Genomic DNA, 19,146 nt, shown 5'->3' with positions numbered 1-19,146 from the left:
CTTTGTCTGAATTTTCTATTGGGCTGAGATCAGTGCTTTGTAATAGTTGCAAAATAGTTTAAGAACCATTTTGCAACTAATTAACCTTTATACTTATTTTTTTTATAGGGCCCACTTGTGTCCGAGCTCTGACTTTACGACTGATGTCTTAAGATGTGCTTTCCTCATCTATTTTGTGAAGTGAAATAAATCATCATCGTAATCAGGGCCTATAAATATCTGTGCATGTAAACTTCTAGGTTTTAAAAAATCCCTAAAAAATTTACTTTGGCACAAATGATTTAAGTGCAAGAACCCATTAGAGCAGAACTGGCTTACTTAAGTATTCAAACACTTGATTACTCCAACTTTTAGATGCATTTCTTGCATATTGAGAGAATTTAGCCACTATATTAGGCTATATAGCTCCAGGGACATAATTAAAATGTGTCCCAAAAATGTGCATTAAAACATTATTTCAGCAGCAGAACTTAAATAATGTTTTATTGTTTCGTCTTCAGGTGTGTCTCAGTAATTTGGAATATCCCCCCAAATTAACATTTTCAAGTTAATTCAAAAATGAAATTCATTGCACACAGTGTGGTTTCATGTTTTTATTTCTGTTCATTGTGATGATTATGGCTTTCAGCTTAAGAAAAGTTTCTCACAAAATCATGAAAAGAAAATTATTCCATAATATCAAGATAAAAATAAGATTACCACAGAATACCTTTTGTAAGCTTACAAAAAGCCTCTGGCAAAGTGTGTAAAAGCTGTTAAGGTGAATTCATGATTTATTACAGCAGCATAATCTCACAATGAAAAATTTGCTGTTGCTCTTTTATGAGGAGCTTTGGAGGCTGTTTTTTTTTTGTTTTGTTTTACTAACAATCCTCCTCACTGACTTCTACAAGGATAAATGAACAGTTGTAAAACAGTTGTTGAGGAGGCCAATAATTATGGCAATTAGTTTTGTAAAAAAACAAACAAATAAATAAAAGATAAAGATGATTTTTTCCCCCAGTCAATACAAATATTCAAATTAAATTTAAAAATGAAAAAAACACTTACTGTATACTACAGTACTACTACATATTATTAGTAATATGTTATTAGCGGTGCAAATTAGGGCAGTGCATGTATGTCTGTATTTAAAATGGACGAAAAATAAATAAATGTATCATTATAAATCGCTGGAGACAGGCACCAGCACTTCTTGCAAACCCTCAAGGGATAAGCGTATTGACTGTATTCGATAACAAATGGATAGATGGATCATTATAAATCATAATAATTATTTTGAAGCAGTACTGAAAGACAGGGAATTGTAGATGATAAATAATAAAAAATACCTCCAACAAATACAAAATAAGAGTTTGAGTGTGATAAATATTGTAAAAGTGATGAATTGTTGCAATCTGTAAAACCCAAATACATACACACACATTTGTTTATGCAGCCCATACGGATTTTGTCACATCTCTTTTTCTCATTTCCATTTTTATCAGAATTCCCTACACTAAATATCCTTCATTAAGATATAATATTATCACGCACACAGATTCATTATCAGTCAGCCTGATTTATGTCAGGATTCAAGTGCTCAAGAGAGACTAAATTAGCTTTCTTTAAATAAAACCCAGCAACATTTTAGGCAATAAACGTCCATTTTTTACCTAAACTTAACTTTAAAGTTCTGTTCACTCAAAGCCACAATACAGCTAAGTCACATTTATTTTTTTTTTTCAAATCACATATCAGTAAATAGTACAAAAGTCCTAATGTTGATATGGCTTCAGATAATCTCGAATAGAAATTAAATAAACAATTACACAATACAAAAACATTAGAGAAGTTTTGGTTTCTAGTAGTTGTAATTTATAAAAACCATAATATTTAGTAACTTTAATGCTTAGATTCTCACAAAGTTTATTTTGCTATGACGTTTGCTTGTCTTTGAGGGCGTTTCTGGGTAAAGTCGGATCCTTTAATCTTCTTATCTGCTGATTTTTAAAAGCAGGATCATATTTTAACATGAATCTTTCTGCATGGCAGCACCTCCGACTAAGACTGGAACACACTGCCATCTGTTGGTACAAGGCGGAGAAGTAGCATCAAACCCATTCTATTTCTTGTCTGTTGCAGTATTACCACATTTCTTGCAGGTTTCTATCATCCAATTTAGCCCTTGCTGCCTTTACAGTTATTGCTAAATAAACCTTAGTGCATTATCAGTTGCAATTTGTCAGACCCAATGCTTTCTATTCAGCATTCAGTCCTAGGTAAAATCTTTTTGGAAGCAGCATTCAGAGCGCTGTTGATGTTCCACCTGGACTGCAGCAGAATCGACTGGGTTTTGTGACTTTCCTAAAAGAGTCGGACCTGTTTCTTCAGTTCATTCTTTTTCCACTGAGCCAGACGATCAAAGGCAGACATGGACATGCCAAAGACTCGATAAAACTCTTCTGGTGAAAGGTGACGCTGTGCAAGGAAAGATGAGAGAAATAAAAGTCTTCATAATGCTGCAGGCAAAAAAGGAAAGGTTATAAAAAAATGTAAGTGTTCTGGTATAATTTACAAAACCAAATCGGAACTGACTAAAATTAATATTGGTAGGTCAAAGCTTTAAGGCAAAGACGAGGACTGGAAATTAGAAAGAAAGTTGGTTGGTTCTGGATTCTTTTTATTGAGATGAGTGGTTTACCTGTACCTTTAAGTATTTGCAAAGGTCAAACAGTTTTAATGCATTTTACTTAATATTTGAACCAAGAGGCAGCCATATCTTGCAGGTCGTTTCTTGGCATCATGAACTGTGTTTCCCTTTGTCATATACCATCAGGTGAGGGGCATGGATATGTTAACATATATTAATATTAGCATGTTCATTGTTATTTTGATAAACGCACTGGTAAAAGCACTGCTTCAGTGGAAATTGTAGCTTTTGTTTTAGTAAAATGAAGAAAATGAGCTGCTATGTGACTATGAATTAATTAGTTTCGTGTATCTGCTAAGCTGCAAAGTCCCAATATTGTCAGCAAAAGAAAAAAGTGTTTAAATAAAACATGAATTCAGAAGCCATTTACCTCCAGTCGGGCTCTATCCACATCGCTGGGAAGACATTGCTGCCCTCTTACTGACACCATCAAAGCTTCATATGGGTAGATCTAACAGATATAACAAAAAAAACATAAGTACTTGTCTGTTTTTTATCAATTAAGATGTTTCATATTAATATTTAGAAATGAGTTGTTTATTAAAAATGTGAATATTTAAAATAGCTGACATTTCAATAAGTCTGAGTGAGACACATTGACCAGTCAATATTAACTGGTTGAACATCTTTCTCATCCATTATCCATTAGTCTGATCCAGAATTTTCCCTCTAGACTCATTAACAGGTTTCTTGTAGACACTGATATATTTTACCTTGTATTCTGAAAGACAACAAGAAGAAAAGGGGATAATGGTGAATGAGAACCCCAGATACTAACACTCAGAGCAAAATATGCATCAGGAGGCTTTAAGCCTAACAGGCTTACCTCTTATCTGCCAGTTAACTGCATTACTGCTGTCGTACTGGTAATAATCTGTGTCTGCACTTCCAGGCTGTGGGAGAAGAGCAAAAGAAGATTAGACCGTACGAAGGAGTTAAAACTAGGATCGTTCAGCTGTCCAGAACGCAGCAGAAACCCATGAAATCTGCTTACTGTTGCTTCCAAAATTTCATCATAATAATATAACATCACTTGTCTCCCTTGGTCTTGAAAAGTAAACTATTACAAATGAGTTTCAGCTTCAGCAAGCAATGAAGGACTTGGCCCAGTTTTTTCTATCAATGTCTTTTTCTTGTTTTCTTATAACCTGTCCTAGTCAGTGCCGATCATTTTGCCTCTTCATTTCATACACTTGCAAACTTGAGCACAAAAAAAAAAAAAAATTCTGCACTTGGCTAATTATTTTTGTTGTAACGCTTTCTTTGCTGTCATACTAAAGCTTGTTTTTGTTTTTTATTTATATTGTGCTACATTAATAGATTAAGCAGCAAAGTAGAGCATGAGGACTGAACTCATGTACCCCTCTCTGTTTGTCATGAGATTTTTCATAACAACCAGACCTTTGTGAAGCAAAATGTTAAATTTTGGACTTTCCTGTTATTTATTAACCCATTTTCTTCAGGTGACATTTAGATACACATTGACTATGTGAATCAATGTTAAGAAATAAAAAATGGACATACTCAGCGGTTTAATTATAAAAGGTTTTGCTTAGACTATGGGGTCTAAGCAAAAACAGAAACATTATAATAACAGCAAAAATTAAATTAACAGTTTACTAATTAATCATTACAAATGTGGTGTTCCTTCAAAGAAAAAATTATAATAATAAGCAATTAAATTAAAGCATACATTTATAGAATTATTAAGGCTCCATAAATTACTTTTTTACCAGGGGAAACTCTTGGTAAACTCAATAATTCTCAAAGATTCTCAGAGGAAACAGACTCTAATGAAAGCAGGAGGAGCACAAGCTCCAGAAACCACGACGCCGTACCCTGTTCAGCCCATTCCTGCCGTAGCCTGGCAACGAGGCAGATTTGGCAGTGTACGAGTCTGGAAAAAAACAAACAGAAAACCACAATCAAACCAACAAAAGCACAGTATTAACACACTCCAGACATCGGTGCTTTTTGTTCTTTTTGAGAGGAGCAAGATTGCCAACTATTAAATCGTTTTAATTCATATAAAAAAACTTTTAAATAGAATCAAATCTTGTTAAAATTATTGCCTGCTTCCAAATCATGCAACAATAAGCCACCATTATTTACCACTGCTATGCATTTGACTAAGCTTATATGCAGACAGTGAATGGTAGCTGCTCAGAATCACGAGAATCCAAGCAGCTTCTCAGCAGCTCAACAGAGCCTGCCGCCATGTTGCTGAAAGATTAGAAAAGGACTTCTAATCCGTCTTTGTACCACAGTCTCTAAGAATATCCTGATGGTGAAACAATTCCTACTATTTGGACTGAAAATTCAAAGCAGGGGCGTTTTTAATCACACACTGTAAACTGCAGCTTCATTCCTAAAGCATTCAATAATAAATCCCTCAGAAACATTTGAGTCTCAAGTTGGCACAACGATCATCATGGCCATATAGGACATGATGAAAATCTACACAATACATGGATTTCTTTTTTTTTTTTTTTACTGGTTCTACATTATTATATTAAAACAATAAATGCTCCTCTGTTCCTCATGGTTCCAGCATCTTTGAGGTAGGTGATGGATTTGCTGCCTGTACTGCTGCAAAATGCCAGCAGAGGGCAGTAGAGTCTCACATTAACTGTTTATCCTCTCTTCCCTTCATCATTTATTTCTTTCTTTTTCCAAGTCTTCATCATTGACTCCTCCCCTGATATTAACTACCCCCACCCACTCATTCTTCACTCAGTCTATCTTTTCTCCCTTGTTCATTTTCATGTTCAGAGGAATTGGATTCCACGGCGATGCCACAGAGAGCTAAAGGCATGATGCAGCAGAATACTGACAGGTGTTTAGAGTCGACCTAAAGAATGTGAGTTCTGCCACCAATAAAAGCATTGAAACTACTCGCCTTGGTCATTCAATTAGATCTGTTAGATGGATTGGGAATTCAGGGGTCTACATTTCCCAAATAAGGAGAAAAAAAATAAGTTAATGTGTTAACTTAGACCAGGAGTAAAGCCTCAACTCATTCAACTTTCCTCACCCTAAACCATCTTCTCCTCCAAACACATTGATTTCTCTTCATGTCACTTCTTTTGATGACATTTATTTTCATCATCAATCTTCATAATTCTTTTTTCATCCTCCTCATCCTCTTTCAGTTTATTTTCACCCTTATTTTCCCCAACACTCATTATTACCATTTCATTCAATTCATGCTCACTTTCTTTCTTAATGACCAATTTTTCATTTTATTCATCCTCCTCATCCTTTATTTTTACTCATTTTTATCCCAAACAATCATCTGTGTCCTCTTTTTTTAGTCCGTAAGTCTTCCTCATCCCATTTAAAACCCAAATTTTTTATCCCACTCATTCTTCTCAGTCCTGCTTACAACCCTTTTTCCCCTTATTTAGACAAAATGAAATCCTAATCATCTCTTCTTTTGTCCTAGTCTTCTTCCCCAATCTTTGTAAAAACTCCTTCTATATAGTTTGGCTCCATTTAATGTAATTCCATTTTAGAAACTTATTAAATGCTTTGCCACCTGAAGTATCCTAGGGTTCTGTAAAAAAAAAAAAAAATCCCTGACAATATCCACAATCAAACTCAATCTACTCTGTGACATTAAAATTTGCTTAGGAAACAAATTCTTAATTATATTTTCCATCCCCATTCACACACTATAAATTCCATTCACAACACAAAGTTCTTGCATTTATTTTTCCTAAGGGAATTATACAGGGACAGGAGAGTCTCTTGCTTGCAAGACAATTATTATGAGCCTCTCCAGATGCCGCTCAACCTTGTGATCCATTTATTCCCCTGTGAACTAGTGAACTCACATAGCTGTGACATGGTGCTTCCTGGTGAACATCCACTCTATTGTTGTACATACTGGGCTGTTACTAAACAGATGGCAGGGGAGTTTCAAGTCAGTGAATTTTGAATCCGTTTCCTTTCCTTAAAAAGTTGATAAAAATAAACCTGAGATGGAAGCGCCATTCATCCTCCCACCTGTAACCCTTAAGACTGAGCTGTGCTTGTGTGGCACAGCAAGTTGATAACAATCTCCCACTCAATGCTCTGCTGCTTCTGTCACAGCAGAAACAAGAGGATGAAGAAGATGGGGAGACAACTAGCTGAGGATAAACAAAATGCCTCGAAGAACCATGAACTCACCGTTGTCTGCACTTAAAGTAGATCTCGGGGCTGAGAAGGAAAGAAGACAAAGATTAGATGTTTTATTCTCATCAGATTCTCACTTTTAAGACACAAACCTATCTGTAATTTTTGCTTAGCACTTGCAACAGTAAGACTTCCTTGTAAATATGAACAGAATTTCAGAAAACTGGAACAGGAAGTGTACTTCCATTAATCATTTAGTAGAAAGAATTCTCCCCAGACATCTGGAGAATCAAACTAAAGATGGAAAAAAAAATCAACTAAGAATCACAACATTAAAGAAATTCTGTATTTCATTCCTGACATCTTTACTGTGCCTGCACTGCAGAAAATTTATTCAACATGCTATATTAAAAATCCAATATTATGGACGAGAAGTGTTATTTATACTGCTATCAACTAAAATATATCTCTTTAAAAGGGGGGGGAATCAAGGACAAGTCTTCAAAAAGACATTCATCTGTAGAGAGATTAAGAATAAAAATGTCCTTCCATCCATCCATCCATCCATCCATCCATCCATCCATCCATCCATCTATCTTCCATACCAGCTTCATTTTCGTCTTCAGGGTTGGAGGGGATGTGGCATCTATTACCAGGGCTCAGTGGAACAGAATAAAAAAGCTTTGCTGCTACGTTCAGAATATTTACAATGATTATCCTCAGCTATAAAATAAAATGTCCACTTCTAGCAGATGCAGATTGGTTGACAAAACTTTCAAAGCCTGTTTGTTGATTTGATGTAGAGAATATGTGCACTTCACAGATTTAGAATAGAATAGAATAGAAGTACTTTATTCATCCCAGCAGGGAAATTACTTCGCAGTTACAGCATAGAGACAAGACAAGAGACAAGACACAATAACAACGTCCGGTGTTAAGTCTGGAGTTTGGCTGTGTCAGAGCTGATGACGTCACAGGCCACCGCTGCATCAGCTGATGGGGGAATGTAAACAGCGATCAAAATGGCGGACGTAAACTCCCTCGGTAAATAACACGGCCGCATTCCCACAGCCAGAAGTTCAATGTTCGGGCTACAAATCTGTTCCTTCACGTTAACATGACCGGGATTACACCACCTCTCACTCACATAAAGTGCAATCCCGCTGCCCCTCTTCTTCCAACTCTTGGAAAAGTCCCTGTCCCTGCGCACCAAGGAAAATCCAGGAACCTCCACGCTGTATTCCGGAATAATACAGCTTCAGGTTTCCGTGAAGCAGGTTTCCGTGAAGCAGAGATACTGCACTCCCAGTACTCCTTCTGGGTCCTAACCAGCGCCGTGAGTTCGTCTGTCCGTTGGCCTGCGCCGTCTCCTCTTCTACCTCCTTTTAACTCCAGACCCGCAGCCCCGTCGTCTCCTCCGTAACTCCTCCGGGACCACAGGCCCGTCTCCGGGCAGCAGCAGAGGCCCACACAGCGCAATCAGCCGTTCACGCGAGCAAACAATGCCGCTACTCCGCTCGGCGAGGTTCTCCGCAACCAAGAGTAAAAAAAGTAGCAGAAGAACATGGAGAACATCGACAGAACCACATCCAGCCATTGTGGAAAGCCAAACTGATGATCCATGGGTTCTTCAAGCACGGATCATTAATCGGTTACAGCAAATATACACAGACAAACACACACGACGGGAGCTGCGTCTGCAGGCAGCCAGCTGTGCCGGCGCCATCTTGATGAATGGAAACCAATATTTATGACCATTGACATTATTTTGCTCAGAAATAGAAGCTGAATACTCGACTGTGTTTGCTTGCTTGTGAAACCCCGGTGTCATATTCAAAATATAATCCAAAATATAAATTTGCAAAAATATAAAATCAGCCTTGGTTGGCTCTTTCAACTCCTGAGAGATTTTCAACTTCATTTGGATACGTGTAGATATTTTTTTGTTGACTATTCGCCTTTTAACGTTTAAATGGGCCTTCCTAATGGATTGTTGGCATCAAGAGTCCCTGTAGAAAGCTCAAGCTGTTGTTGGTCTGTGTGATTCCCTTTGTTCAGGGACAAGACTAAAATTAGGGGAATTTATTCTTATTAAATATAACCATTGATTAAAACCGATTTAACAAATCTCGATTTTCTCTAATGCTCTGAATACTTTTTACACTTCACAGATAAATTAGGCCTGTCTACAGAGCAGACAAGTGCAAAAGAGTCTGGATTAATCTAATCTGTATAATACCAGCAGTCACCATAAAACCCACTGTGAATCTGTACGACATTTCTTTGTGACGCCTCTTGAGCACAGAGTTCATTTCTTTCATTCGCTCTCTGACCCTGATTTACCTCCAGGGAGAACGTCGTACATCTTCTTAGAGCTGCTCCAAATTGCTTTAGCTTCTCATACCCTCTTCCTTCTCTCTTTCTCTGTCTACTATATCTAATTCAATTCCTGTAGTATTTGCTTCCCCTGCCTCTTCTGTTAAAGCCGTTCTTGCCGTTTCTGTTTTCCTCACCTGGCCTCCATCTACTCCCACCTTCTCCTTCTTTATGACTCACTCCATCTTTGTGTCGTTCTTTTAGCTGCTGCTGGCAGAGAGGGAAGAGAGGCTGAGGGAGGAGCTAATAAAGAGATGGGAAACTCCCCCTGCTAATGCTTCGGTATGTGGGGGAAGTGTCACAGAGTCCACTTGCACTGACCTTGGACATGCAATTTATAATTAAACATGGAAACTGGACTGTGTTAGTCATAATCTATAAGTAAGTAAGTATTACCATTATTATTAGAACCCAAGTGGTGCACTAGTTTGGCACAATCAGGCCTTTTGCTTTAGGGTTTGCTTGTTTTTTCTAGTTTGTGCTGTTTCATTACAATAACAAAAGTTGAACATGATTGTTTTTTGTTGTCCATTCATGTTTTGTATTTACTTTACTTTGACTACTGGTGCCTATCTCCAGTAGTCAGGTCATAAGTCCCCCTTCAAATGACTTAAAGAACACTAACAGTTAGCTAAACTTGATTATGTGTTTTTGCATTGGCACACCTTTAGTGTGACTCTAAGAGGATATTTAACCAATCTTTCTATTAGATTTAGGAGAGGTTTAGTAGAGTAAAACTTTGTCTATTTACATTCACAGAGAGATTGTAAATGCTTCCATACTTTTCAACATTCCAATTTATAATTATTAAGAAGTCATTGTGTTTTTAGAAGATAAAAAAATAGATCTCAATGCAAATAGGAAGCAAGATATTTTGGTCATTAAAGAACTTCCAGTCTCAGGTATACAGATTATTGCATTAAATCTGCTGTTTCAATTCAATTAAGCATTTGTGAGACAAATAAATATATTTTTTTATAATCTGTTTTCTTTCTTCATTTTTATGTATAAGGGAAAAATATTTACATAAACTTGCATGCTCTCTTAGTTATGAAGGCTGTGTAAGAATATTCTAATCAAATTAAAGCATAATAAGATTTAATTTGATTTTTATTTGGATTTAAGGCTTGTGTTATATTTACCGTCTTAATTTGAATTAGTCATGAGCTATGACAATAAGTTTACATTTTGCCTGGATTTCACAGAAAAGACAAAAGAAGAAATGTTAATTTTCAGATATTACTGCTTAAGAAAATGCTGGGGGGGGGGTTTAGCTCTAACTGTGTTTAGGCTCTTAAGTCCTCAGTTCAGTACATAAACAAAACAATTAATTACTATAAAAGAGAGAGAGGAATGTCATAATTGGGAATCTGACTCAAAATATAGACAAATAAACAAGAGTAAACTTTTTTTTAAAAAAAAGAAACATTCCCAGCACATCTGCCTTTGTTGCTCTACACAGTTTCCCAATCTGGCCTTTTCTGAGTAACTTTTAGGAAAGAAACAGCAGAAATGCTGCCAGACAAACAAAACACTTACAAAAACAAAGTTATCATGGTTCTTTGCTTGGCAGACGATTTAAAATCCCTCAGTGACACATTCACAGTGTAAAGCTATTAAACACAAAGACTTACAGCCATTAAGGGAGTTGTATTCCAGATTGTTTAGCGTCTCCTTGCTGTTACTCTGGGAACTGCGCGCACTCCTCCAGTGGTTGTTGTCCTGGACCCCTGATCGTGCCTTCATCTCTTCCTTTAAGATCATCCTGCCAATGCCCTGTGTGGAGGAAGAAAACAAAATATCAGAATATTAATAAATATTTAAAAATAAATAATGTTAAAACTTTAAGTAAAACTTTCATATTTAAGTAAAACCTCAAGTGATAAAGGATTTTGATTTAGGAGGTGATAAATGACGATACACAAAGGATTTTTGTTGTTATAGATGATAGAATATTTAGCCAATAAGAAAGAGGAGAGATTCACTTTGATTCAGTGTCCAATGGGTGAGATTGGAAAGAACCTTTTAATTGGCTCACTCATAAAATATTAACACTTATTTCAGTTATTAAAAGAGGAAGCAATCTTACTTTCTTACCTTGTTTAAATTATGATTCCATCCATCCTCTTCTCCTCCAGATGAAAACCTCCTCACCCTGGAGACTGGAGGTGAGATGGAGGGAGGATGAGGAAATGAAGGGATAAATGATGGCGAGTGAGAAGACAGCAGAATGCTAAGTTAAAGCTACGATGTGCATTTAGATGCAACATGTGTCCTTCAGCTGTGTGAGTACTTGAAGCGATGTATCCTCACACAGGGTCCTATGCAAATCACTTCTGAAGTTAGTAACATTTTATCATGTTATACAGACAAACGTCTTTTACTAGCACATTATGTGACATGCCAACAACTTGCAGTGAGTGCATAACAGCATGAATTAATTTTAAATGAATTCTTACTATAAAATACTTAAAATTATATAAACATTTGTATTTAACCCCTTTTACTCTGAAATCAAGTGTTGAGACTTATGTAACATTTTTACTTTTTCTTCACAATCATACATTGATTTGTGATTTCTCTCATATGAAATCCAATTTAATATACTTTAGTTTGTGTTTGAAGAATTTTGCAGAGGTGTAAGAAGGATAGTTGAAGTGAAGGAGATTTACCTTTTGGAGAGCCACCATACGGAAAATAATTGGAGTCTGTGTGATAAAGGCTGTTGCAGTTGGAAGTGGAAAGGTGAGTGGAATTGATGAGATTCTCATTGATCTTACTCCTGTTGGTTGGAGATGCAGGAATGTCTGACAAAAAGACAGGAAAAAAGCATACTTTAAAACTATTATTTATTGTTTCCATTCCTGCAAAACTGAAGGAGGATAAGGGGGAAAAAATGCCACAACTTTAATAATGCCATCTTGCACTCTCTAATGACGCATCCTATTATCAGAATAACCTATAAATCTAGCTAAGGGATGGTAGTGTGGGGATCATTGGCATTTTGTTTTTTGTGTCGTTTCACAAGTCTCAGTGAAACGACAAGAAAGATTAGAGAGAAAGTGCCTGTGACAGATAGCAAAGGTCATGTGTTGGTTTAAGTTACATCAATTTGGCTTTATAGTGTTTGCGCAGTTGAAAAATATATAAATTCCTTCTCACATGAAGTGCAGTACAAATAGGCCATATTCTTGTCTCATTATGATATTTTTCCATAACCCAAAAATCGCTTTGCAAAATGATTCAAGCTGTAAAATTTAAATTCATCCACTTAACCCAGATCACAAACCTCCAGTTCACTCAAGAGAAAGATTTGTCAGCACTTTGGAGCCTGGCGTAAATCATGCAGAGATCTTTCTGAGGAACTGTTACTCTGGAGGCTCGACTTCTGTGCATGCTCTGATGGATCACCTACAAACTCAGTGTTTGGCAACGCTTCTCTCAGTTGATTTTACCTCTTAAATCACCTGCTGAATGAGTCATCTGTTTTTTGATTTGACAACAACTGTCAGTTTCCTGCATCTTCAAGTCTCTGCTTTTCTATGATGTAGTTTAAGCAAAGACATCAACAACCAGTTCTTGTATGATTTTATTCTGATATATATCATATTTGTTAATATTAAACAAGAATTTTGGTTTGATCTGGAGTTATAATCTCATAAGAAAATTTACAAAAACATACAGTTTTATTAAAGCTGCAGTATGTAACTTTTATAAATATGATTTTTTTTACATATTTGTTAAAACTGTCACCCTGTTGTGGCAGTAAATCATGAGGCAGATAATCTGTGAAAAAAAATGATCTGACTACGTCCTCCTCGTGTTCCTATTTCCATCTGCAGAAATACACAGCTCCCGGTCAGAAACAACCAATCAGAGCAGGAGGAAGGCCTGGTCCTAATCTAATTAGTCTTCAGAGAAAGACTAGTTAAATTAATTGTATTCTTTACAGTGATTAAAATTTTTTTTTTCAGTAATCAAACTACGTTTTCCTCTGTGAACGTAAATTGTAATTGTGGCGTAAAAGTCTGTGTTTCTATGTCAATTACTGCGACATAGAAAGTTGTATTTTTCCAATGAGCTGCTGGTAACATGTAAATTCCACCATGTTCTTTTTTTCAGTGTTGGAACAATGAGTTTCAAAATGTTTTATGTATCAACATGGCCCATAATTAAAGCATTACTAATTACTAACTTAACTCAATAAAAAAGAGATATAACAAAAAAAAGCTTTGACAATCTGAGACCTGGTTTAGATAAATTTGCTTACTAATTTCCCAAAAATGCCTGTCATACAATTAATTTTATATAAATAAACATGCTATGTTGTTATTTTTTTTTGTGATGGTTGGAGAGAGATATGATTCAAAACTTTTCTAGTACTCAGATTATTTAGTAGGGCTCCAAATATGTAAACTTGCAAAAATAACAATTTGTTTCTAAGTCGAGTCTGTGGAGGCTTTTAGAAAATTGATTTGCCTGATGACTCCACTTTAGAGAAGTAGCATTTTCCATTTCATTAGGTGAGTAAAATAGTATTTTGCTGAGAAAACAATACAATATATCCATGAATCAGCTGGTTCGGCAGAAATGAAACCTAACGTTGGTAATATAATCCAGAACACTGCAAAAAATTCACTAACCTTGCCTTTTGTAAATGGGGGGTTTCCTATAAATGTTGCTTTCTTCAGACACTGAGAAAAACAAAATGATAGTTAGTGACTCACAGCAAGACTTAGTTTGAGATAAGAAAGAGTTCTCTTCTTGATCTTGAACACATTTACCATAGATGTAACAAACATGGTCCTTTCTTCCTTCCTATCTGGAAATATCTTCTATAAATACACAGTCGACCATTGCATTAAATGTTTTAAAATTAACATAAAGGGTCAAAATCCCTGGAAAGTCGAGTCATATCGAGGCGTGTAGGAGCTCTGGGTACAGCAAAGATGCTGCTGTGCATCTAGACAAATTGATTGGCATGCACAGAGGATGACTTAAACAGCTTTACAGCACTCAGTCAAAAAAAGAGGAAGGTAGGAAAATAAATGAGCGAAGAAAGCAGTTCAAGAGAGGAAGAGCCAGAGGAATATAAGAAAAGATATTAGGAAGAGGAATATACTTGATCATTTTTCTGCATTGATATGTATTGATGTAGAGAAATCCCCACATTCATGTCAAAATAAATCTCCAAAGGTTTGTTGCAAAAAAAAAAAAATCTAAATATTTGTGTATGCATTTCAACTCACTGAACAAGGAGTGCCACCAATCCAATGCTAAGGTTTCAACCCCCAGCAGACCATGCCTGGTAAATGTGTGCATGTTATACTGTGAAGCACTTTGGATAAAAGCATGCGCCAAAAACATTTTTTATTTTTTTTTGCTTGTTCTTGTTGCGGAGGAAGAAACAATTGCTAATGCAGGGCTGGCAAGCATCTCCAAACAAAAAACAGAAAAAAAATGTAGCATGCAGAGATGGGCTGAAGTGAGAATGACAAGGAGGAATCAAATGAGAGGATTGCAGTGAAAGAATGCCGGTCTTTAAAGGGAAATGAGCCAAGGTAAAAAGGCAAAGTTCATGATTAAATTTGTATGTAAATGGTTAATGGAGAGTGGAAATTAAATTAGCTAGCATTAGTTGGTAGATAAAAGTGGCCACAAGCCACCTAAAAGCTTTTCAATCAGAATGATTTTCCACTAAAAAGAGAAAAAAATTCTGCCTCTTTCTAAATAAAAATCTGAAATTTGGTGTGTGCATATTGATTTAACTTCCAAAATTATGACAACCCATAAAATCCAGTACAAGAAGTGACCTCATTAGTATAGAATTTAATCTCAGTATAAATGCAGTTGTTCAATGAGGTTTATGATATAACTTCAGAGAACATAAAGCGTCATGAAGTCAAAGGAATACGGTGATGGTTCAGAGATAAGGTTATGGAGAAGTTTTAACTTATAAAATATCTCAAATTTCAGGACTTTGCTCATGGAGCACTGGTCTGTTCATCAACTAAAATGGAAAGTAAGATACCAAAGCAAACCCACATTGCATAACAATTCTCCTAAAATATCATGTAGGACAAGGAAAACACCTAAAAACCAACAAAGCCTTACTGTCCAATACCTACTCTACTGGAAGGATTTTTAACATAATAATGCCTCAATGTCAATGTAAGTTTAACTTACAAACTGTCTCCTGGAGAAATGTAGTTTTTATAGAATAATGAAATAAAGACCATCTCTCTCTTAAGTTAACCGAACATAAATACATGTTTTTATAAGGAAAAAAAAAAACGTTCACTTGTTCACAAAAAACTCAAACTTTTGTAAGTCAGCTGCTATTTTCTGCAGTCTGACAGGAACTTTCTCCAAGTCTGACTGTGTCCAATGGTGCACTGACAGACTGTAGAGTGATGAAGTCCATGTCTTGGGTAAAAATCTGATCCGCGTGTGAAAAGTCGTGTTCTTGGTCTTACACTGCATGTGCCTCAGCTCTGCAGCCGCAGTTATTACACACCCGTTATAGTTAACGAGAGTGTTCATACTGTCTCCACAGCAGAGCAGTGTGCCGCACCTATGCACAACCATCCAGCAAAATGACCATTTTGATTTTTACAAAGAAAAATTACAAAAATAGTAACGCACAAGGACTTGAATGAGATAGTAACGTGTTAGATTATTAGTTACCAAAAAAAGTGGTCAAATTAGCGGCATCACTGTATATCAGAATGAATCATCTTATGATAAATGGTCAGAAAATAACAATTTGACATTTCCACAACCTAAAGCTCCTTTTCACAAATACTTCAACTGTAGTTTGAAATGCAAATGGGCCCATTCTGGTCTGTGAACAGGGTCAGAGGTCAGGGTAATGTATCAGAGCCTACCTGGGACATGGAAATGCTTGGGAACTTGGAAGGTGGAGGAGGTGGGTGTGGTACACCTGGGCTCTGGTTGAGTGTAATATGGTGAACTCCTGCCACTCTCACTGCCTGCAGTCAGCGCAGGCAAGCAGTGACAGAACCCACAACATTAATGGGCCAAACAGAAAGACAGAGACTAATGAGAGACGAAAAGGACTCACAATCTGATGAGTGTGTAAAGTCATATGTGTCCTTCCCTGATGTACTGCTCACTTGAAATAACAGTACACCTACTTACTGTGTTATAGCTTTTATTGTCAGGTAGAGACACCATACTTTCTCTGTGTATGTGAGTCTTTGCTTAAGTGGGTTTGTTACCGGGGACATAATAATGCAGCGGGGATCCTCCGTGGTGACCATGTGCAGGAGACTCCGAGAATGCAGAGCTGGAAGAAAGTCTCTTTCTCAACTCAACGCTGTCCAAGAGGTCCTGAACGCAAACAGAGAAATGTTTCCTTTAAAAAAAAATTCTACAGCTTCCTCCAGCTGTCGATCTAAAGAACTGTAAAAACCTTCAAACCCATTTCTCCTTCATTGTCACAACAACATATTATAATACTAAACATATGATATGAAATATAATTATTTTGAAAGATCACATCTTTTTAGAGGGGGAAAAGACAGCAATAAGAGATAAATATCAAATAACACCCACTATATAAAAAAATTCATTTTTAAAATATAAACGTTACTTTTATAAATTGACTCGGGTGTCAAAAACACTTAATTTATAAAAGCTCGATTTCCTGTTCCCTTTAGGTGTAAATATGACCTAACATTGATTTCTCCGAGCCATTTTTCACAACGGAAAGATAAGAAAACATACCATTCATAATAACTGTTGCATTTTGACTTTGTATCTGGTGCATGCAGATGTATTTACTGTATATCTTTTTAAGTAAGGAACTTTCTATGAGGAAATACCTCCATGGTTAAACTACATTTACTTTCAGAGTAATCATAATGTTTAAAAACACTTCAAACTGTAACAGACAAGGTGGGATGAGTTTATCATACCACTGACAGTGAGAAGGATGTTGAGGGAGGTAAAGAAATGCGTCCAAAGAACACCGTTAGAAAACAGCATTCTTTGAAAAAGATAAAAATATGCAGCTTTTGGATAAGGTTACAACAGACATAGCATCAGTAAAACAGTTGTTTAACTTAGCCATACCATCAATGAATCAAAATCATACAAATCCTATACTTAGAAATTGAAAAATGCTTGGGGTTACAAAAATATTGAAAATTATTCATAATATAAATATTACACAAGTAAATGAAAACACCTTTCTGGGTATAATAGTACACTACTACTAGAAGCCTTAAATTAGATGTAAACATGAAAATTGCAAATGTATTGAATTTACTTACAAATTTACAAAAATGATACATGTAATAAAAATAGTTTATGTGAAACAAAGAAACAATACAAAAAAGAATTGATAACAGTAAATAACAAAAGACTTTTTGGGTAAATAGCTGAAGAGGTTTGGTGATTTTACTTTTCTGACATACAAGATTCAAACATTGCTTAGTATTGCAGTCAATAAAAAAATAAAGTGGTCATTTGAAATGATGGAGGACAAATGGTTGAAGTACTCACATGAGCGTATGGCGATAAGGAACCCAAAGACTGCAGGAGGAGGATAGAGAGTTATAAATATTGTTATCCTTAATCAGAATTAGTCATTTTCCTTTATGTTAACTACAATATAACTTAGAATTTACAGTTTTATTTATTCTGTGTGTGAATGTGTGTACTGGTCCACAGCTGTTTCTCTGCACAGCATCTTCTAAGAACCGAGTGTGTGCATGTTCAGCCTGATAAGGGATGATGTGTGGCTGCTGGATGTCATATATGGTTTTGACCCTGGGCAGAGCCTCCAGCTGCTTATAGCCTTAAACATCATTGTCAGCCTTAAGAGAAACAGATGGATGCGCGCGCACCCCTTCACACATGGACACTTAATACAGATGGAGTCCTGAATAGAAAACCTGGAGCTGAGGATTTTATTTAAATAGCTCTCACATAAGCTCTGCATACAGAGACAGGTAGTTGGACAGAGTGGTAGACCATTCTGTCAGTGTGAGTGGCATTTGACTGGCAGCACTGACAGAGACAGAAGGTACTGTGTAAGTACTGCAGCTTTGGTGCAACAGTGGTTGCAGTTACTCACACAGATGAGCCGGTGAGGAGAGCCGAGGAGGGGAGAGGAACCTGAAGGAGAAATGGATGCAGTCTCAGAGGTTCGCCTCAGATGCTGGGTCAAACAAAAGAGCAAGAGCAAGAACATGAGGAATTTAACCTAATCAAGGACAAATACATCTGTAAGGTTTGATTTTTTTTTTTCAAATCACTTGGTCCTTAGTAAGTTAAGGTAACAAAGGCATTATTTTCTAAAAAGTAAATGAGTACATTTTTAGACCTGGTGCCTCAAGGGGGAATGAAACACACAAGATTCCCAAAGATATTTTAGAAATTGTTTAATTATTAAAAATATCCACTAATCAATACCTACATTTTTATTTACACATATGGCCACTCAAATAAAACACAATCTATAAATTATTAAAGGAAAAACAGAAGGAAAGAGAGGGGGAGGAAGACTGAGGAAGAAAGAGAATGGACAACTGAATGGATAATACTTTTAGCAGCTCAGTAAACTCAGGGGTTTAATCACTTTGCATTCGGGTGTCTGCTAACACAATGCCAAGTAGGAAAGACATCAAGAGTAACAGTCTGCTGCTTTTCAGTCTGGTAAGGGTTAAAAAGCTTAGTTTATATCACTTTACAGACTATTTGACAACTGGACAACATTCATGGCAGTTTCTAATCTTTCCTAGAATGGACATTCGAGCAAGTTAAGCTTGAGGTCAGATCATGCAACATTAGTAATACTCTGCGGATTACAATAACTCAAAAGCTACTGTACATCTAGCCAGGCAAATACAAAAGTTTTAACTGGTAAACTAAGAGAAATGCTGCACAGGAGGAGAAAAGCTTCTCTATTTAATGAGAATGCAGCAGTGGAG

General features: G+C 36.3%; 1 protein-coding gene across 2 annotated transcripts in view; it reads right to left on the bottom strand.

The window, feature by feature from the left end:
• Nucleotides 1-578: 578 nt before the first annotated feature.
• LOC102233668 (actin-binding LIM protein 3-like) overlaps nucleotides 579-19,146 on the bottom strand; it is a 42,444-nt gene continuing 23,876 nt past the window's right edge. Inside the window, exons 9-22 of one of the 2 annotated variants that reach the window (XM_023342570.1) lie at nucleotides 18,291-18,374; nucleotides 17,717-17,746; nucleotides 16,429-16,540; nucleotides 16,075-16,179; nucleotides 13,831-13,881; nucleotides 11,860-11,994; nucleotides 11,285-11,349; nucleotides 10,822-10,963; nucleotides 6,866-6,895; nucleotides 4,531-4,589; nucleotides 3,519-3,585; nucleotides 3,406-3,413; nucleotides 3,063-3,143; nucleotides 579-2,460 (exon numbers count right to left, since the gene is read on the bottom strand). In XM_023342570.1, the coding sequence (XP_023198338.1) occupies nucleotides 2,347-2,460; nucleotides 3,063-3,143; nucleotides 3,406-3,413; nucleotides 3,519-3,585; nucleotides 4,531-4,589; nucleotides 6,866-6,895; nucleotides 10,822-10,963; nucleotides 11,285-11,349; nucleotides 11,860-11,994; nucleotides 13,831-13,881; nucleotides 16,075-16,179; nucleotides 16,429-16,540; nucleotides 17,717-17,746; nucleotides 18,291-18,374 (1,083 nt within the window). In that variant the 3' untranslated portion in view covers nucleotides 579-2,346. The remainder of the gene's footprint in view (nucleotides 2,461-3,062; nucleotides 3,144-3,405; nucleotides 3,414-3,518; nucleotides 3,586-4,530; nucleotides 4,590-6,865; nucleotides 6,896-10,821; nucleotides 10,964-11,284; nucleotides 11,350-11,859; nucleotides 11,995-13,830; nucleotides 13,882-16,074; nucleotides 16,180-16,428; nucleotides 16,541-17,716; nucleotides 17,747-18,290; nucleotides 18,375-19,146) is intronic. The other variant, XM_014471373.2, reaches the window with a different exon arrangement.

The sequence above is a fragment of the Xiphophorus maculatus genome, chromosome 11, assembly GCF_002775205.1.
Source record: "Xiphophorus maculatus strain JP 163 A chromosome 11, X_maculatus-5.0-male, whole genome shotgun sequence".
NCBI lineage: Eukaryota > Metazoa > Chordata > Actinopteri > Cyprinodontiformes > Poeciliidae > Xiphophorus > Xiphophorus maculatus.
The sequence above is the reverse complement of the archived record's forward strand: the minus strand, read 5'-3'. Positions and strand labels throughout refer to the sequence as shown.